Source organism: Crinia signifera, chromosome 8, assembly GCF_055691185.1.
Source record: "Crinia signifera chromosome 8, ASM5569118v1, whole genome shotgun sequence".
Lineage (NCBI taxonomy): Eukaryota > Metazoa > Chordata > Amphibia > Anura > Myobatrachidae > Crinia > Crinia signifera.
The window spans coordinates 41,877,104-41,899,663 of record NC_139224.1 but is presented as its reverse complement, the minus strand read 5'-3'; the positions used below and the strand labels follow the sequence as shown (position 1 = coordinate 41,899,663).

At 43.9% G+C, this 22,560-nt stretch overlaps 1 protein-coding gene across 12 annotated transcripts in view; it reads left to right on the top strand.

The window, feature by feature from the left end:
• ERC2 (ELKS/RAB6-interacting/CAST family member 2) overlaps nt 1-22,560 on the top strand; it is an 875,436-nt gene that overhangs the window by 651,060 nt on the left and 201,816 nt on the right. For all 12 annotated transcript variants that reach the window (XM_083156222.1, XM_083156227.1, XM_083156223.1 and 9 more), the window contains one exon: nt 4,872-4,937. In XM_083156222.1, the coding sequence (XP_083012348.1) occupies nt 4,872-4,898 (27 nt within the window). In that variant the 3' untranslated portion in view covers nt 4,899-4,937. The remainder of the gene's footprint in view (nt 1-4,871; nt 4,938-22,560) is intronic.

Here is a 22,560-nt window from a genome sequence, read left to right as displayed (position 1 = left end):
CGCAGCCGCCGTAAGGGGATGCGCGAACGAGACGCACGTGAATCCCCTTCAACCGAAGCTCCCCCCGGTTCCCCGCCGCCTTATCGCTGCCCCCCCCATTGGGTGCTATGAGTATATTTGCTTTTGCCTAGTGACTGTGCTTTTGCCTAGTGACAATAGGTGCTTGGTATGCGATGCACACAGGCCCCTCCTGTGCTAATACGACCCGTGCCTTCGCGGAAACATGTCATTGCTAGAGGGATCTTTTAGCATCAGGTTTAGGACTGGAGCCAGGGTCAGATTACCAATGGGATGGATGGAGCTGCAGCTGCTGTACCGCTGCCATGAGACCCTTTGTCCCCAGGGATCACCAGTGCACTGTAGTCACCAGCAGGTCTATTGATACAGCGGCTGCTACTGTATGTGTCTGTGCTTGGCTGTAGGAGTCATTGAGGGGGCCCCGTTTTCTGTTTGCGCCTGGGACCACACATTACCCCACTGTGGTAGCCCTGTGTGACAGTATAGCCGGGTATGTACATGTGCAGTCTTGTTATTAGATATAATATTATATAATAATCTAAAGTGTGTATGTGAGAGGCTGGAAAGAGGGTATTGGTGGAGCAGGAGGAGCAGGATTATGGTTTGCCTTGGTCACCTAAAAACCTAGCACCAGCGCTGCACAGTATCCCTCATCACTGCTATAGGCTATCCCTCTTCATACTTGGCCATATGTAACTATTAACCCATTCCTCCTTCCCATGCCTGCATGCAGGTTCCCCATGTAGCAGTGAGTGTGCACCGGAGCTGTGTGACAGGGCCCATCACATAATTGCCTAGGGAGATGCTCCCTGCTACATAGAAGTGCAAGTCTCCTGGAGCTGATCAGGAAACGGTGAAATACAGATGGAGCCCTTCTCATTCAGCAGGTGTCTGGCGGTCGAATCGCCAACCAACAGCCCCCGCCAGCCACCGGAAGGGGACGTGCACGCACAAAAGACGCATATTTTCTCACATGCATATTTTCTTACAGCTGCTACTGCATTTGGGTTCTAATTCCTGCCCTATATACAGTACGCCATTAGATTCATACACACAAAGTGGGGCAGTATAAAGTGTGACATAATGTAAAATCATCTGACAATATATAATAGTACAACAGCAATGATAGTATATGCATAGAACCAAGTGACACACACGGGGACTAAAAACATGCTATCTTGTGCCATCTTACATGGTTTCCAATTGTAGCCTATAGGATATTTATGCCTTTGTTTCTTGGAACCATCTGCCAGTAATAGCTGAGGCATGCCCACCCTCTGGCGGCAGCTGCACAATAGCTTAGCTGCATCCCTACCTGGAAATACATTGATCATATTAGTGGCTTCCTAGAAGTCACCATCTGGTGCTCTTACTGGATATACTAGGATATACTATGGGCAACCAATCAGATACTATTTATTATCTTTGAGAAGGTGATAAATAAGAAATAGATTCTTTTCAGTGCCAAACCAATAGCCAGTTGTTCTCTGTTTTTATAGTCTTTTACTTCGCAATGGCCTTTGCCGCCGCTATCCACCGAGGGTGTGGTATGGTGGGCCGTCAGTCGCGATTCCGATGGTCAGTATAACAACATTGGAATCCCCAATGAAGCCCCTTTTTGGTTTGGTGGCTTGCTGCGCTCACCACAGGACCAATTCTTCATTGGTGGTTGGGAGCCCCACTAGGGACAATAGCCCCTGTCAGTCAGGATCCTGACTGTTGGGCATTTAAACAGTCGGGATTCTGATGTTGGAGTACTGACCGAAAGAATCCCAACTGTCAGGACTTCATCCAGCACCCTCCTCCCCTTGCTCCTCTATATCCTCCATTCCATCGGACTTTAGGACACTATTCCCTACTAGATCACATGCTACTTGTCCTACCACTTCCTCTCTATAGGCCAGATGTATCAAGTTTCAAAAAGTGATAAAGTGGAGAGTGATAAACAGCCAGCCAATCAGCTTCTATCTGTTATTTTTCAAACCCAGCCTGTGACATGACAGGTAGGAGCTGATTGGCTTTTTATCACTCTACATTTTATCACTTTTGAAGCTTGATACATCTGGCCCTAGACCTCTAGAAACCTCCACTTCCCGTATGCTCTTGTGTCCCTTCTCTTCTGCATTTAGACACATGTTCAGTATCTCTACATAAATCTATATACTGTAATAGCTTGTTTTCATGTAAACAGTTGTCAATTGCATCCCCTTGTATGATGCTACTGTAGATAACTCTTGTAATTACTTTTAAATAAATGATAATAATAATAGTAACCTTGGTATCTGGACTTTAGGTGGAAAGTTATAAGGTCAACAGTCAATAGGAAAGCCATCATTTGTTGACATGCATTAGGTTGGCATGGTCAAAGGGTCGACATGATAATGGTGACATGAGTATTTCACAATTTATTTTCTTAACTTTTTCCTATTTTACCATCCGCGTGGACTCTGAATATTAACGGTAGAGACCAGAGCATGTCAGGTGAAGCGAGTCATGGTAAGAGATGTGGTACACTACTTGGGGGTCCATATGGTACAAAAAAAACCCAACAAAAACTAATGGCAACCTTTTCATGTATTGACCATTTTCAAGGCTACCTTGTGCTTTTTTTTTTTTACCCGTTTTCTGTGTCAACTTTGTGCATTTTGACCTTTTGGAGTTGACCTCAACACTATTGTTCTTTTCACTTTCGACCAAAGGAACCAAACCCAGTAATCTATTATAAGAGCATGTAGCATCACGTCATGGTATCTACTGGTATATGATATCCTAGGGCAGACCAGGGCATATCGCTATAATACAGTACCAGGCACGGGGAACCTTTTGAATGATTTTTTTAGCTACAGTACCTAAGAAAATCGCACCCTATTTTGTCTCGCCCCATGCCTCTAAAAGAGTTGTGGCCTTATGGAAAGGGTGTGGCTTCACACGAAGAGTGTGGCCTGACCTCCGTTTTAGTCACTCCAGGCTTTAGACCCCCGTTTTAATCACTCCAGGGGTCGTGGAGATGCTGGACTGCCCTGGAGCAACCCGCACCCCCGTAGAAACACCACTATATTATTCTATAGTATTATAATGCAGCTTCTGTTGTCACAGTATCTAGTGGTAAACAACACCATAGAGTAACACGTTATCAAAGAATTTAAAAAAAAACTGTAAGAAACTAAAAATGTGTCCTTACCGCTGTGCTTCAAAATGTTTCTTTTTTTCTATAAACCACTTTCTTTGGGTTACGCATAATTAGTGGAATGTTATGTCGGCAATCACACGGTCTTACAGCCATAAATCTATGACGCAAACATTAGATGTTGGTGAATGATCTAATTACCATAAAAGAGAAGACCTCTATTTTAGTAAATGTCATTTTACAATTTTGACAATGTGTTTCTTTTATGTTATGGTTTTACTCCTTTGTACTGTAATAGTTTCTCCTATCTATGCAGAGTCTGAGCTTTAAATCATTGCTACCACTAAATATGTTATTGTTCAGTCGTTATACAACCTGGAGAATAGATGTCAAATGCCACATCTGTATTCACCATCAGATGGTGCCGAAAGAGTCCTGCGGGAGTAAGACAGGGCACTCTCGTTATAAATACGTTGGGACAGGAGACTTAAGGTTAACTGTTTGTCATTGAGATCGTTATTGCAAGCCTGTATTATGTATGTATGTATGAAAGCATGTGTGTGTGTATATATATATATATATATATATATATATATATATATATATATATAAACAAAAATATATAGAAGTGCGCTTTATACAATGTTCACATTTATAAAATAATAGATAAAAATGTAAACATATAAAACAAAAATGATTTATTCCATTTGACAGCAGATTAAAATATTCACTTTTCACAGAACTTAGATCCGACACCTGTATGGCTTCATGTCATGGGAGAAACCCCGGGAGTTTGAATATTTTAATCTGCTTTAAAATGGAATAAATAATTTTTGTTTTATGTGTTTACATTTTTATCTATAATTTTATTAATTATAATGTGGTGAACATTGTATAGAGCGCACTTCTATATCTTTTTGTTTTCTATCTACTCCCTTGTTCCTCAACTAACAGCGAGGTTCTATAGAAGTGCTGCCATATCCAGCGCAACAAAAGGGTCACTCTCCAGTCCGGGACCGATGTTGCGGATCTGCTAATGCGTATTGGCGAGAAAACAGATATGTGCAGACATGTGCAGACCCGCAGTGCGAATGCCTTCTGCGAGTATCACACAGAGGCGTTCGCACTCAGCGGTGCGGGCCCGGGGCTGGAGCATGGGGACGCTATGTGAATGCAGGTGTGCCGAAGCCTGCTCTGGGTGGACGGCTGGTCAAGGTCAGCTGCCCATCCCATCTTCGCCCAGGCGCTTGTAATTAAAACTTAGCCTAGACTAATTTTTATTTGCAAACTGTGGAACAATCATTCGATGGTCGCATGATTTGTTCCTGTACGGATGTGTGAGTGCACACCATTCGCATGCCAACGGGGCCGTTTGCTTGTGGATGGGAGACGTCCGTTCGCTCGCCCAGTGGGTGGCGTCTAACCACTCGGTAAACAGCGAATGTACGCTGCTTACTAAGCCAATGTGAATCACCCCCTAAGTTTTTTCCTCAGTATTGTAAGGTGTTTTTCAAGGCTTTATGCCGGCTATATTTTGTTTTAAAACATTATCAATCTTGGAGAATGTGGAAGTTTACAGATAAAATCTGTTTGTGTTGGGTATGGGAATCTATTGTTTAGTAACTAATTGTGTTAGCACAATGTGTTGTTTGTTTGTTTCTAATGTATCTTTCTTCTCTGCATTCCTTTGCTAACACCTTGGTGGACCTTCACATGAATCTTCCAGGATGACGAGGAGGGGATATGGGCATAACAGCTCCAGCAAACCAAAGTTCCAGTTTTATTTTGTTGGGTAAGAAAGAACTTTAATTTATGCACCTAACTTGGAGATTGCGTGTTCTACTTGTCATGTATGGCGAGGATTCCCTTAAACGGTGAGGTTCACCACAAATGCAGGAAGCCCGCTGCTTTTTGAGGCGAGCACCACCGTTGTGGTGGCCACACTCGCCGTTTCCACCTCGTCTCAGGGAGCAAGCGAGGTGGAAACGGCGAGTGAAGTGGAGGCCGTTGACTACTCTGACGGCGAGCTATCAGCACTGCTCCCCTCCCACATTGAATATACCCCTATGTGTTCAGAGATTATGGTCTCATTGCTTCTTGTATATCGTATTTATGATATTTACACGATTTTACACACCAGAGTTAACAAATGGCCCGATATGTTCTTTATAACCTTTGATATAGCTGTGGTTTTGAGAGACGTCTTTTTCTTAATTGACCTGCATTTAAAATGTAATATTAAAATTTCTCATAAATGTCTTACATTCATCCGAGAGCCTCAACTGTCACAAATCCGCATGACAATTATCTCTTTGTTGGTCAACAGTGTAAGTGTGCTCGAGGGAGGGGAACAGCAAATAATTGCAGAACCAGTCATTGAGTGCACTGTAAAATAGATCAGACGCTAACTGGAACAGTCAGGTTTTCAAAGCTTTAGAGAGGTTACCAGACTAATACATTTATAAGGATGACCGTGATTTCTATGATCTAAAATGCTATGGATTGCTACATAGAGGGTGATTCAATTATGGGGTGAAGGGTTCGAATTGCCATCGCCGCTGCATTTAATTCACCATATCCCTCCGTCCACCTGGCCAAATCCTTAATAAGCACAGAAGTGCTTGCTACCCAATGGGATAAAGAACAGTTTTATACGAGATTGGGCTGCTGTAAAGTGTGGTTGGGCAGATAACTTCGGCCGTAATTTAATTCCCTCCATTTTGTTCTTACAGCTTTTTTTTTTTCATTGTGTTTGTGTAATGTAAAGATTATGGGACAGTGTAAAAGTATATTCTTGTTATATGAACTATTGCCTTATTTCTATAAAAATGCCGGCGTTCCATTATTTGCTTTCTGTTCCCTAGAATCCCTATATTTTCTCCCAGAGGTCTTCTGTCAGCCTGGCTAAGGTATAACGGCCCTCTCACGTTACAATACATTGGGGACTTGGCTAATTTCAGATCATATCTGTGCCATAATTGGCAGCATGGTATGGTACAAGTTTGCTCGTAGCCTGCACAGAGACTAATTGTAACATATACAATCCTCCATGTTCTGTCTACTTATAGACAACTTTTTTGGAGCTATTGTCCCATATGAATAATAAAACAAAATAAAATGTATTTGAACCAGTGACCGATTTAGACCTCATTGGACCTGGTTTATTTATTATTATTATTATTATTATTATTATTATCAGTTTCTTATATAGCGCACACATATTACGCAGCGCTTTATAGAGACTATTTGAACTTTCACATCAGTCCCTGCCTCAGTGGAGCTTACAAGCTATATTCCCTACCACATGTACACGCACACACAGACATTCTAGGGTTAATTTTGTTGGAAGCCAATTAGCCTACCAGTATATTTTTGGATTGTGGGAGGAAACCGGAGTACCCGGAGGAAACCCACGCAAGTGCTGGGAGAATATACAAACTCCGCACAGTTAGGGCCATGGTGGGAATCAAACCCATGACCTCTGTGCTGTAAGGCAGTAATGCTAACCATTACACCCTCCTCCCTCCTTCCCGGCGGCAGGGACGCATGCGTTCCATCACAATTTGTTGTGATGGATCGCATGCATCCCTGCTTCCCGCCCGTCTCGCCGACAGGAGGGAGGGCCCAGGATGGGTGGTCGTACGGCCAGCAGGTCGACCACCTGCTGGGTTCAGATGCGCACAGGACCGCGCATCAGACCTGACGGCATGTCAGGGACAGCCGATTTGGTCCGATTTAATGGCCCAATTGTTCGCAATCGGCCGAAATGTGACCAAATCGGCTCAGTGTATGGGGGGCCTATACATATATCTTACAGTGCCGAAGACGTCCAAGAGAGCCAGGAAGATGAGTATAGAAATATCTCCTTGTGACTTTGCTATAACTTGATCATTGGTCCCCTTAGTGTAGTCCCTGTCAGTGGTTATCAAAGACAGTGGCTGTGTCCAGAGATTGTTTCTTTAGAATTGGTGAGATGAGTGCGTGTTTAATGTATAGTAGTAATGAGCAAGGGGACAGAGACAAGTTGAGGACATTAGCTAGAGGTGGTCTTGCAGTGCAGAACATGGAGCGGAGGGTGGGTGTGAGGGGGCAGGTTCTAGATTGAGATTACAAGATGAGTGCAGTGACTGCATTAAGTTACTGGAGAGAATGGACTGAGCGTAGTCACACAGGGGACTGTAGAAGGAGAAATGTGTAGGAACTGGCATGTGGAAATGCTTAGCATAGTAGGTTGTGTAGTTATTATGTTGCTCTCCTGGCATGTCCTTATATTCTGCTTCATATAATCCCCTGCCACCTACTGATGCCATCTTTAAAACTTTCACCTCTGTGTTTTATCCTCTGTTCTAAAGTGAGTTTCAAATAAAAGTGGAGACAAGAGCTGAAATGTTGGACATCTGCTGAGATCCTCCCCATCCTTTCATGTTGTTTGCAGTCAGCTGTAGGTAAACTTTTCTCAGGAGAACAATCTCATACAAATTGCTGTTTAATGGCCCTGTTTTACAGCCTGTCTCCCTCACAGTCCTCTGCTAGATTTTTTAGCTCCTATCTGTGGCCATTGGTCATTAATCTATGTTTACCTGTTTTTTCCCCCTAAATGATTTTCTTAGAGAAACCTCCATTACCCCTCCTTTGTCCTTAGCTGGGCTTGTGGTAGATGCAGATTAGATCACATAGATTTTTTTCCTCTGCTCCATCATTATTGAGGACTTGCTGATACACCCGATACTGTGCTGCTGGCACTATGAAGAAATGGGGCTATGTTCAAGGTCATCTCCAGCCTTTTTATTATAACCATAGTTTATTTCACTTTGGGGAAAGTACTAAGCCTTAGAATTTAATAAAATGGAGAGAGATAAAGTACCAGTCATTTTATTAATGGCCTTTTATGTAGTGTTTTTATGGGAGCTGGGGAGGTGCAGCCCATGTAGAGACTGGCAGAGAACAGGCATCCCATGTAGGGACTGGCAGAGTACATACAGCACTTGTAGGGAGTGGCAGAATACAGGCAGCCCATGTAGGAACTGGCAGAGTACATACATCCCATGTAGGGACTGGCAGAGTACATGTAGCCCATGTAGGTACTGGCAGAGTACAGGCATCCCATGTAGGGACTGGCAGAGTACATGCAGCCCATGTAGGGACTGGCAGAGTACATGCAGCCCATGTAGGGACTGGCAGAGTACATGCAGCCCATGTAGGGACTGGCAGAGTACATGTAGCCCATGTAGGTACTGGCAGAGTACAGGCATCCCATGTAGGGACTGGCAGAGTACAGGCAGCCCATGTAGGGACTGGCAGAGTACAGGCAGCCCATGTAGGGACTGGCAGAGTACAGGCAGCCCATGTAGGGACTGGCAGAGTACATGCAGCCCATGTAGGGACTGGCAGAGTACATGCAGCCCATGTAGGGACTGGCAGAGTACATGCAGCCCATGTAGGGACTGGCAAGGTACAGGCAGCCCATGTAGGTAATGGCAAGGTACAGTCAGCCCATGTAGGGACTGGCAGAGTACATGCAGCCCATGTAGGGACTGGCAGAGTACATGCAGCCCATGTAGGGAATGGCAGAGTACATGCAGCCCATGTAGGGACTGGCAGAGTACATGTAGCCCATGTAGATACTGGCAGAGTACAGGCATCCCATGTAGGGACTGGCAGAGTACATGCAGCCCATGTAGGGACTGGCAGAGTACATGCAGCCCATGTAGGGACTGGCAGAGTACATGCAGCCCATGTAGGGACTGGCAGAGTACATGTAGCCCATGTAGGTACTGGCAGAGTACAGGCATCCCATGTAGGGACTGGCAGAGTACAGGCAGCCCATGTAGGGACTGGCAGAGTACAGGCAGCCCATGTAGGGACTGGCAGAGTACAGGCAGCCCATGTAGGGACTGGCAGAGTACATGCAGCCCATGTAGGGACTGGCAGAGTACATGCAGCCCATGTAGGGACTGGCAGAGTACATGCAGCCCATGTAGGGACTGGCAAGGTACAGGCAGCCCATGTAGGTAATGGCAAGGTACAGTCAGCCCATGTAGGGACTGGCAGAGTACATGCAGCCCATGTAGGGACTGGCAGAGTACATGCAGCCCATGTAGGGAATGGCAGAGTACATGCAGCCCATGTAGGGACTGGCAGAGTACATGCAGCCCATGTAGGGACTGGCAGAGTACATGCAGCCCATGTAAGGACTGGCAGAGTACATGCAGCCCATGTAGGGACTGGCAAGGTACAGGAAGCCTATGTAGGGACTGGCAAGGTACAGGCAGCTCATGTAGGGACTGGCAGAGTACATGCAGCCCATGTAGGGACTGGCAGAGTACATGCAGCCCAGGTAGGGACTGGCAATGTACAGGCAGTCCATGTAGGGACTGGCAAGGTACAGGCAGCTCATGTAGGGACTGGCAGAGTACATGCAGCCCATGTAGGGACTGGCAGAGTACATGCAGCCCATGTAGGGACTGGCAATGTACAGGCAGCCCATGTAGGTACTGGCAAGGTACAGGCAGCCCATGTAGGGACTGGCAAAGTACAGGAAGCCTATGTAGGGACTGGTAAAGATGAGCAGTGTAGAGAGATGTCTCCAAGGGAAATAAATCATTCTGCTTTCAAAATGGATCATAGAAGTTACCGGCAGTGGAAGACCTAAGGAAGGGAATTGCAATATGTGAAATACTGTGAGTGCAATAATAAGCATGTTTGCTTTGTCTGAGATAGGTTTACATGTACAGCCCTATCCAGTGGTCCAGTAAAGTGTGTTATGTCATACGAATGGGCGTAAATAGGCTTTTTGTAGCCTGGTAATCTGTATTAATGCACAATGTGCCAATCAGTGTATGACTGTGCCCTGCTGGGGAAAATGTGAATTGTTCCACTCAAGCAATGGCTCTGGTACTTACCTCCCTAATATTAATATACAGTATATACAGCTAATTACCTTTCTGAAAGTGTCTTAGACCAGTAAACTGATTGGTTTCTGGCTGTTGTGTATATTGTGCCTAATTCAGCATGGATCGCTAGTTCAGGCTTGCCTACCCTCCCGGAATGGCCGGGAGCCTCCCCAGGAAATTGGGTCCTTGTCCCGGCCCCACGGGGAAGGTGGGCAAGTCTCCCGCATTCTGCTAATTGCCCCCGCTCCCCCCTTAACCGCTGGTTTAATTACCTGAAATCGCGGGTCCACGGAGAGGGGGCGGGGCTAAAATGACGCGATCACAGCATTTCGCGTCATTTAAGCCCCGTTCCCTCTCCATGGCCCACTAATCACTGTGTTTTCCAGCATGGGGGTGGGGCCAATTGATGTCAGACTTGCTCCCGGCCCCCTGATGTGTTGCCTCTCCGGTCTTCTCCCGGAGAGGTGAAATTAAAAGTAGGCAAGTATGCGCTAGTTAGAGAAGAAGCAGTTGCCTGCAATCAAAAAGTCACCACCCAAAAGGAAAGAATAAAGGCTCCTCGCGAAATTGCATATCCATTTTCAAGAGAGGAAACATTGAACAGTTTATTTTTCCATCTGAATAAGTGTAGGGCTTCCTCTAATCTGCTAAAGAACCAGGCTGGAAGTGGTCATCGCTGACATCAGAGACCCACCCAAAATAGCGCCTGTGCACGTCTGCATTTTTACAACCCACACCCAGAAATTACTATGTTTCTACCTGTAAACGCTTCCTGTAATCAAACAGCGGCTGCTCTGTGACTTCTATGCGTGCAGATATGTATTTGCAAATTGTGACAGCGCATGCTCGATGCAAACAATTCACACACTCAGTTGTTCGATAATCGTCTGGATTGCTAATTCCCTAATTAGCAATCCATTCTTAATTAGACCCACTATCAGCTGTGTGTTACTGGGAAAGTATCAGGGACATTCTGAACCTTTTTCATTTCAAATAGAAAAGTTTATGCAGGGTTTTGGAGATTCCTGCATGTAACCCTCATATTATTCTTTCCATATGTCTGCTGATACATTTGAAATATTAAATGTAGCAGTTTTATGAAAGCACTGGCCCCATTGTGTGGCAATTTGTACATCAGTAGACTTCTTCATGCCTAGTAAATATGATTTACATGGACCAGGATGAAGCCCATGTCAGCTTATGCTTCAATATTTATTTAAAGAGAAATATCCCAACATAGCCTGCAGGCATACAGTATTTATCAAAGGGGAGAAGTTGGCCTTGCACGGGTAAACCTAGTGACAAATACCCCAGCAATGATGATTCTTTTATCACCATCTCAAGATGACCAGAGAAAACTTTTTTAAAAAAAAATTTCAGGGTTGAATTTTTATAAAATACTTTTCTGGTCTATTTACAATTTATTTTTATATCAGTAGAGCTGAAAGCTAAATCTGTCAGGTTATAGAGCCCATACATCTGGCAGGTATCGGGGCAATTACCCCTTTTGACGATGGGGAAATCTTGTTGAAATACCTTAAAGCACAGATTCTAACAAAAAATTATCGGGATTTGCAAACCAGGATATTTTTTACCTGTTTCCCCCCCCCCCCCCGATTCCCCAGCTGATGGCTGATCTTTGATGACCGCCAATCAGAGGATTGAATTGGCAAAAGATGGAATTGTATGGCATGCATTAGGCTTGCATAATGCAGTGGCGTAACTACTGTAAGGCTGCCCCAGCTGCCGCTTGGGGGAGCGAGTGACATGCTGCTGCATGCCGCTGCCTGCTGACTGAGCACCGGAGGCGAGTCAGCCGCAGCGTGGGCGCGGCCATGACAGAGATGACAAATCCTTCCCACTGATTCAATTGACTGTACACAGAGCTGGCTATTGGCTACTGTGTACAGTATGGGTGAGCGGATGGGTAGATGGGCGTGCTGGGGCAGCCTGGGACACGTCGAAGCCAGGGGAAGCAGCAGTGTCTGCTGGTATCACTGCCTCTCTTCTGCTTCAGATTCTCCATTATTTGTGTGATGTCCCGGGGGGGGCACAAACCTTTTGGCAGGGGGAGCAAAATGTATAATTATGCCACTGGCGTAATACCTGGGACTTGCTTGGCAAAGTGGTAAGTTAACTAGTTCTTCTCCAGGCCAGTATCGGCAGGCCGCTAAGTTTAGTTCCATCTGTGATATTTTTTTCTCTCTACGGGCTGCAGATGAAATAGTCCTCATATGTCAGTCTGTTTGTGAGCATGACTTTATCCTCACCACCAGATTTAAACTCTTCCTCCCATCCGACTTAAGCCCCACCTCTGGTGATGTCAGCCGTTAATCATCGGGAGGGTAGGGAAGATACTGGCAACCCGGACAGAGCCGCTCTTACTTGTCACCACATAATGACAAATATGCCCTACATAGTCCTAAGATATACATCATATCTAGGGCTATACAAGCACACACGCACGCAGGAGGGCATGTCTGTCCATGCTGATTGTATGTGCACCGCTTTGTCCACATTTAACATGCATTCCCGCTCTTGCTTCTTCATCCAGATCTGCATTTGGAACCTTAACAATTTGCAGTATTTAAAGTCTAAAGTAAAAATGGGGTGGCGACAATATGAAACCATTCTACTATGTGGTGAGGTTGCGGTACAGAGGGGTAAATGTATGTACCGTAGCTTGGAGAAGTGGTATCTATCCCCTTAAAGAACAGTATGTGCAAGGTGATAATGTACCAGCCAATCATCTCCAATATGTAAATTGAGAGTTAGGAGCTGATTGGCTGGATCATTATCACCTTGCACAGAACGTTCTTTATGGGGATAGATAACCACTTCTCCAAGCTTCATACAGTTACCCCAAATAGAGGTCCAGGCTTGTTCCTTAGGGGTAAATTTACTAAAGCTTCTACAAATGAAAAGCGATGATCTTACCCGAAGCAACCAATCAGATTTTATCTATCTTTTCTCAATTGCATCCTTAAAAAAATGATGCACAGAAACTTATTGGTTGCTATCAGCAACATCATCTCTTTTCATTTTAAGAATCACTCTGTAAATTTGCCTCTTAGAGAACAAAACTGATATTCCAGAACACTAAAGTATATTCATCAAAGAAGCCTGCACAAATCATCTACATGCAGAATGTTAAATTCCTCTCTAATCCAAGCCTACAAGTACGGAAGCCACATGAATAGGTAGTATGTGTACCACAGATAAGGTAATCTCGTCTTGGAAACTGATATTTGTGGGCATCTGAGACCACATTTGAGAAGTCTAGACGGGAAATGGGCAATGCATAGACAATACAATTAGCTGGATCTTCATTTGTCTGAAGATGCTGTAATAATTACAACCGAATGGAAGAACAGAGAGATAATTTGTGCTTTGTTTACATCCCGTAGATTAGAGATCTATCTCGTTCCATAGTGTTTTTTTTTTTTTTTAATGCTGATATCAGTCAATGTATGCCTTGGGTCAAAGTCACCTATTACTATCATATATTTTACTGAATGCATGCAATAAAAAAACAAAAAAACGCCACCCTAAACAGATGAGTCCGGGAGTAGACTTGATTGGAACCTTGTCATATGTTATCTTTCAAAAGCCGAATGATTTTCCTGTGAGTGGTAGACGCATCACTTTCATCTCCCATCTTGATTGGGATCTTTCCATGTGTGTTCTTGGATGTGGTCATATTAAGGCTTCTTGTGTAAGATCTTTCAATCTGACCACATGATGAAAGCAGAATCTTTTAAAAAAAGCTTTTGTTATGATACTAGGATTATTCTTGATTTCTCTTGAAGATTAAAGTTTAACTTAACAGAAAAAAATAGTCCCAATCAGCTCATATTGGCAATAGTTAAAAGTATGCCCGTTTTTAGTGAACAGATGGTGCCCATACACGGTACAATTATTGTATACAATTTGGTCTAGATAACATCGCATAGGTTTTGCAATGAGATGAGATCTAGTACAATAAGTATGTGCAGCACATACTTTTTGAGCTGTGCGATAAGATGTGTGACAGGAGCGCGCATCTCATCTCACCCAACAATTGTAAAGTGTATGGGCACCTTTACCATAAAACCAGTGTCAGACTGGATTCTCACGTTATCAGTCAGGGCGTGGGAGAAAATGCACCTGTTTGCAGGCGTTTCTTGTATCTAAAACAGGTTTGGTGTAAGTGTGCATCGACAATGAATACTAGATAACCAGACCTGCTCAAAAGTGTCCACAGCTCAGCATTTGGGCTAGTATACGCATTTTTTTCTGTGCACGGTTCTTTGCCGTAAAGTACGCCCATTGTGGTTTGTTAGATGTGCAAGTAGGGATCAATGACTACATCTACAGCTTCTCACAGTTTACTAATGTTATGCTGTCATTTATCATGTATGTTACATTGACTCAATCATGATGTTGTTATAGATTTAGTTTTTAATATGTTGATGACTTTACACCCTGAAATAAGGGAAGAGTTCTAAAAAAGAAAAAGCCTGAAAGTAGAATAATATACAGTCAGATCTACAGAATGCGAACTATGCTCTGTAAAGCGCTGCGGAATCTGTGTGCGCTAAATAAGAAACTGTTAATAAATAAATAAAGTGTTTCTCTGATGTAACTTTGGGGTACATGTATTAAACGGTGAATATGGGCTCTGATTCAGACCTGCTGACTGGGTTGCGAGTGTTCGGAGCCCAGTGAGCCACCGCCCCGATGAATGGCTGCTCGTCCTCATCTGTGTGCACGGCTGCGAACACCCGTCCCAAGGGGTCTGAACTGGCCCCATAGTGGAGAAATGGACCAGTGCAAAAGTTACCATTAGCACCCAATCACCATCGAGATAACATTTATCAAGTACATGCAATTAAATGATAGATGCTATTTGGTTTCCATGGCCCACTTCTTACTCTTTTCACCATATGATACATCATCCCCTTAGTCACGGCTGAGCATTTCTTAGATTAGCGTAGACAAAGTTATTTTCACCTACAGTAATTATGGCACTTATTCAGATCTGATCGCAGTACAAATTTGTTTGGAAAATGGGCAAAACCATGTGCACTGCAGGTGGGGCAGATGTAGCATGTGCAGAGAGAGTTAGATTTGTGTGAGTTATTTTGTTTCTGTGCAGGGTAAATACTGGCTGCATTATTTTTACACTGCAATTTAGATTTCAGTTTCAACACACCCCACCCAAATTTCACTCTCTCTGCACATGTTACATCTGCCCCACCTGCAGTGCACATGGTTTTGCCCATTTTACAAACAAATTTGTACTGCGATGAGATCTGAATAAGGGCCATATATGTGCAAAATGTTCACTGAAAATAAAAGGCACACTGCTCAAACCAGCAACACTACAGTATTAATTATATAGGGTTCAACCAATCAAAAGTAATTTTGCATAAGGAAGTTGTCCACTTCTGAGTTGGCCATATTCAAGTTCTTGAGGCCAGCCTGGGATGCATTTTTGCACTGCTACATTCTTGCTGTGCCTTGGCCACCTTTACACACACACCCTACAACCGGCACAAGGATAAATCTGTTGCTTCCGGTGTCAGTATATTGTTGCGTGTTTGGAAACATAAACCAAAAGTCCTCTGAATGTCCCCATTGACAATAGGCCTTGAGTGGAAGATTCCCGGTGGGCCAGCATATACACGAGGCTTGTTTTGTTTGTTGACATGTGGCTCCACCCCTCACATGACAGCCTTTACACTGCAGTAACTCTGCCTTCCAGTGGTGCTGACATGGCCAAATGGCCCATTATACCTCTGGTGCTGCCCATGTCTGGCTCCTCCTGCCCAGGGCCGGCTCTACCATTAGGCAGCTTTAGGCAGCTGCCTAGGGCGCCAGGATCTGGGGGGTGCCACCAAGTCTGCAAATCAAAAAATCAAGGATGTCTATGAGGATCCTTGTTGTATTTAATGCAGGTGGCGACTGTGGAACCTCTAAGACCTCACCTCCATACTTTCCCTTGAGACATAGTTCCCTACATTGCTGCCCCCTCCTCCTTGTACTCTGTTGTGGGTGGCAAAGGGGAGGGTGCAGAGTGCCTTCAGGAAAAGCAGGGGACTTTCCCACCTTCCTGGGGGGGGGGGGGGGCTGGGAGGACCACGTGATTTTTTTGGGGTGGGGGGGGGTGGGAGTAGGTTGAAGTTTCGCCTAGGGTGCTGAGAAGCCTTACACCGGCCCTGCTCCTGCCAGCATATGCAATCCGAGTCCTGTGTCCATACAGCATCGGATCACTGTCATGAACCCTAGGCTCAGCACCTCTACAAAACAGGGGCAATACTCTCTGCTCTGCCACCCTGGTGCCGCAGCACGTCATCAATCATGCTTGGGGGGGGGGGGGGGCAGTAGACTGCACCTGTGTAGAACCACAAGCATTGGATTATTAAGAAAACCATCGGGTTTGCGTATAACTCTGAATGACCCAATGTCAATCCACAGGTCCCACATTAAACCAGGACCATATACCACTGTTGTCTCCTAGCACATATACCATATATTGATATTAATATTGATATTTACTGCAGAGATATAGGACAATATATCATCTGATAATGAATCTGTTCATGTGACGACAGTAGGGAGCACTTTACTATGTAACCAGTAGTATTTACCAAGAGTTCATTGGAAACAAAGCAGTGGATCTGATTCTGCTTGGGAAGTAATGCAAAAAAAAAAAAAAGCATGTTGCTGCTGTACAGATGGGGCAGATGGAACATACGCAGACAGATTTAGATTTCTGTGGACTGTGACCAATTTGAAATATACAGTAATTTGCAGTATAAAAAGAAAGGCAACGAACATCTGTGGGCTACATGCAAAAGCAGACAGTATTTACGCTGCACATAAAAATCAAAATGTATTTGCTTCTCTTGAATTGCAACATGGCAGCCGATTCAGACCTGTCCGTTACAGGCCAAATTTGTCCCTTACTCCGTTGGTCGAGGTTTGCGCATGCGGCCCCCTCCCCCTTCCTTCACGTTTAGTCCACAGTGCGAGGGAAGGGGGCATTCCCCTGTAAACGCAGGCATGTCGATGCCTGCTCAGGGGGTGTGACTGACATCACATGATCAGAGACCATCGAATCATGATTTGCACATGCAAACGAATGCTAATGGATGTGTACGCATACCCTGGTATGCTGGTGAGGGGATATGCGCAGAAGGGGGGGGGGGGGGGGAATCGGCCGTTCCGCCGGGTGGCATTCAGCTGTGAACATATGCAGCCTAGCGATCAGGTTTGAATAAGGCCCATGGTTTGTTCCAGATATAAAGTTACTTACTGTTTTTGCTTTACCAGAATCAGGTTCTCTGTCCTATGAATTCACATTGAATTCGCACAAGACTTTTCGCTGGTGAGCAAATATTTTCCTTTATATGAATCTTAAATGTTCAGTTTAAAAACAGGTCATTGTGGACAAATGGAGACTTTCAGCAAAGTCTGTGCTTTCAGACGGAAGAATATTTATCCCTCTGAACAGGGAATATTAATTCATTTGATTGGTAGTTAGGAGAGTCTCAGTTTTCTCCTATCCTCAGTCACCTGTTTGCTGCTCTTGTGCTCTGACCCCAATTATCCCCCTATAATAGGACAAGAAGCGCATTGTACTGATTGTGTGTTGCCTATTGCTGTGTAATAGAAGGTATTGGGGTTAGAATCCCACCAATCAATCATCATGAGAGAACTTGTGAGAACTACTCCTAGAAAGAATGTGTATTAAATGCCAAAAGTTCAAGATGCTGTTTAGACTTATGAATAAGAAAGATAGATGTGGAGGGGGGGGGGAGACACGATTTTCATTACAAGCATTTGCTTGCTCCAAAAGCAGTCAAAGCCAGGACTAAGCCACCAAGGACCTGACGTGTAAGGTATTAGACCATGAAATTGTTGGCTTGTGGTAGATTAGTGCATACTAAACCAGTGTAGGTCATTTACGGAGTCGTGCAACAAATACCTTGTGTAGTGTAAAGGGCCTTATCTATTAGTGCGATATGGCCACTTTTTATGCAATTCCGACGCATTGCTGTGACGTATCGCATGAAAATGAAGTGTCATTTCGCATGTGCTTTTCCTGCGATTGCAATGTGAGGTGCATTCCTGTGTGCCTCGCATCTCAATTGCAGATCTGACTGGCTGCCATGAATATTTGTCACAGCCCGTAGCCCCTGTTGGGATTGCATATGATACATTATTTGTATTACAATGTATTCGGCCTCCCGACAGCTGCCGGGTGAGATTGCAGGGTATCGCATGCGAGGTACCGCATGTGATACCTCACACTAGTGAATGGGGGCCTTTAGTGTGACTATATAGCTAGGGGGGGGGGGGGGGGGGGGCAGATGTAACATGTGCAGAGTATAAAGTAAATGCACTGCTGCACATAGTATGGAGTAACTGCACTACTGCGCATTGTATAGAGTAATTTTACCACTTCGCATAGTATGGAGTAACTGCACCGCTGTGCATAGTATAAAGTAACTGCCCCACTGCACATCTAAGGAGTAACTGCATTGCTGCACATAGTATGAAGTAACTGCACCGCTGTGCACAGTATGGAGTAACTGCACCGCTGCACATAGTATGGAGTAACTGCACAAGATGTGTATTCTACTTCACATGTGATGTTGCTATGGGCAACCAATCAGAATCTACTTCTTATTTATTTTAGCACCTTCTAGAAGATAGAAGACAGGATCTGATTGGTTGCCTATAGCAACAGCACATGTGAAGTAGAATACACATGGAGTAACTGCACCGCTGTGCATAGTATGAAGTAACTGCACCGATGTGCATTGTATGGAGTAACTGCACCGATGCACATGATAGTATGGTGTAACGGCATCTCTGTACATAGTATTGTATAACTGCATCTCTGCACATAGCATGGAGTAACTGCACCACTGCACCTAGCATGAAGTAACTGCACCACTGCACATAGTATGGAGTAACTGCGCTTTGCTGAGCACTGAAAACTGTTAAACTTTTGCATACTGTATCTCAAAGTGTCAACTTGCAAGTTCATGAACGTCGGATGAAAGCTGACAGATCTGAGGTATAAAGGCTGTCGGCCTGACAAGTTCTTGTCTAAACAATAAATCAAGAAGAAGGCGGCTGGGATAAAGTCACTGTACGGACAGGCCATGTGTGACAGCAGCTGTATGAGGCTGTGTTTTCTAGCAATTTTAAAAATATGGCTTAAAAAAATTCTCATTTATTGATTGAAGGATATGAACGAATCTAGAAGATGAAACAAAATTGTCTTTCATAGCAATATTGCATGCACGGAGCTCAAGTCACCGATGGCTAATAACAGGGCAGGGTGGCAACCAGGGGCATCACCCCAGTGACACCCGGTGTGGTCTTGAAGAATCTCTTTGCACACTGGTGTGAAAACACACTTTGTGGGAGGAGTGTGACTTAGGATCTGACCCCCAATTTTTGCATAATGGGGATACTGGAGATACAAGATGCTCCAAGAAAACCTGTCTATCTGCATTTCCCCGCCTCTACACCGTGACAAGAGCCGCGTGTTGCATGTAATAGTTGTAGTCCCGCACGTGGCTCCTGTCACTGAGTAGGATCTGGCATTTTTATGTGACCCACATTGGAGCAGGCCACACCCCTATATTGAAGCCATTGGCTGCATCACAACCAACTGGCTTAATTAGGGTGTTTTTATATATAACAAAAAAATGTGTGATATCCCAAGAAATTCAGGGGGAAATTTACTAAGATGTGTATTCTACTTCACATGTAATGTTGCTATGGGCAACCAATCAGAATCTACTTCTTATTTAATTTAGCACCTTCTAGAAGATAGAAGACAGGATCTGATTGGTTGCCCATAGCAACAGCACATGTGAAGTAGAATACACATCTTAGTCAATTTCCCCTTCACTGTTTTTGGGAGATTTTCACACGTTTCAACTATCACAAGAACATATATAGGGGTTATTTCCAATATCTGTTACAGGCCCTATTTTCCAATAGAAAAATAATTTCCCATTGGTTTCTAACTACCAAGCTTGGCCCCTGTAATGAGCGCTATCTTCAGATGGCACTAGCCTATGGGCTACTCCACCAAAGAGCTTTTGAGAGATGTATAGTACAACTACCAAGCTTGGCCCCTGTTACGAACGCCATCTTCAGATGGCACTAGCCTATGGGCTACTCCACCAAAGAGCTGTTGAGAGATGTATAGTACAGTATGTGCAGCCTGGAACCTGGAAACTCAGTGATAGCGAGATGTGATTACACGTGGGTAACAAACGTTACATTTATTTTGACTAAACAGATCATGTGAAATATATTTTCTGAGCATGTGTTTTGATTATTTTGTGCAAAGTAAATGTTGTTTGTGTGGTACATGATATGCTTTCATTTTGATGCAAAGCTTGTCATGAAAACTGGTAACAAACGTTACACAAAAAAGGAAATTTTCATGAAATGACCCACTTACAGATTTGCAGGAGACCCTGGTCCAAATCCCAGCGTAATGTATTTTCGGCACTGCCTCTATAGTTATATAAGAAATACACTATACAAAATTAATAATACTAATAATAGTAATGCTGATTCATATTTTTTTCATATGTTTCATAGCAAAGTTGTGCAGAGTAGTGAAGCATGCTGTTAGTTTCCTGCATCACAGACATAGTTTCTTCCGCTCTCTGTCCGTCACGGCAGTTACTGTATGATTAGGAGTGGATTGAGTATTTCTGTGGACAGATGACAGATTCGTAAATGGTTAAAAGAGAAATAATTCACTACACAACAGGTGTTGAAATGAACTGAAAATCACCCATTTGGTCGTTCTCGGTTTTGTCACCAGACAAGCACCTTTCCTTTGACTACATTGTTTACAGGATGCTTTGCCGTGTCAGTTAGAAGATCAGATCCACTGTTAAACTCTTTCTCAACTTTCAGCTTTGTTAAGTACAGAAAGTGCCCCCAACTACTGTGCCCTTGACATAGTGTTACAACTGTCAATCACAGGAATGTGCATGCAAGAGGTCTGGGCCTCCTTGTCCTCAGGCAAAGACTTGTTTGCATTTCCTTTACAAAGAACATCTCCTTGTTATTACACCTGCCAGTGTTCAGAGCCTCGACCTCTCACCTATCCGGCCATCTTTGTATACCCCCGGCAATTATAGCAGTACCCCATCAGTTACCATCAAAAAAAAGATTAAATCGGTAGATAATTATACCCTATTTATAGACAGGATTGTTATCTTGCTTATTTGTTTTCATTAATTAATTAGTGCACTTTAAACGATGGCTATTTAACTTTGAGTGCTTTCTTTTCTTAAAGTGCGTCAACCGCCAAACCAGTGGAGGTAGATTTTTTTTTATAGACCAGTAAGTATGAGAACTCAGCCTCCTGTCCGTTCGAAAGGGACGGAGACCGTACAAGTCAACTGAAAACCACTTATTACTATATATTGTAGCGAGGATACTATTCTACACTAATAGTGGTACTTATGTATTATCTGGGCTCCCATGTTAAATGCACCCCATTTTTTCATACCCCTACTATCCAACTACGCATGGAGTTGATTTTATATAGTGTGGCGAGCGCAGCGAGCCACCGCGCCCGAAGCGTGGCGAGCGCAGCGAGCCCCGCAAGGGGACGCGGTCTCATAAGAAAAACGGGAGCCCAGATATTACATAAGTACCGATGGATGGAACGTGGTATCATCCTTTTGTTCATTACATCGTGCAGTGAGTATGGCTAATCTCGCCAAAGAGAATAATAATGATAATGTGTGAAAAGGCATACTGTATGTTCTACACTTGTAGAACTACTCTCTAAGTAGTCTTACTGTTCTACGTGTTTGCTGTAACATCCACTACTCCTTTTGTAGTGTTTAGTATCATTCATAATTACACCCCAAAATATGTCTTCAGTAAAGTAGGTTACTTTCATTCATTCAGCTAGTAGAAAGAATTTCTTTACGGTCAGAACAGTCAAACTCTGGAACTCTCTTCCCAGAGAGGTGGTAACGGCTGGCTCATTAAATGCGTTCAAGGCAAAGTTGGACAAACATTTACTGGAGAAAAACATCCATGGGTACAAATAAGAAATATAATTTGTCTGTAAAATACCAGAACCTACCAAATCAGCAATGGATATCTATACCAGGTTGAACTAGATGGACGCAAGTCTTTTTTCAGCCTTACCTACTATGTAACTATGTAACTTACCTAAGGTCCAGCATCCATGCTCCTGCCATCTTGTTGACTCGGGCTAGGTGAGTCCTGTAAAAGATACTTGTAGCAACCTGCAAGATGCAGCCATCGACGTGATACCAGCCCTTTTTTATTTTATTAAAATGTGGTAGCAGTTCAAAAGGCAAATCCTGCTTGGTTTTGCCATTTTAAGATATTCTTGCTGAGGCCAATGCCTGCATCTTGAAGCCCCAACTTAGACCCAAGATACTGAACACAGAATCCGGGCACTTTAAATTACTTACGCTTTTCACACTGACTTTATGGTACTTTATG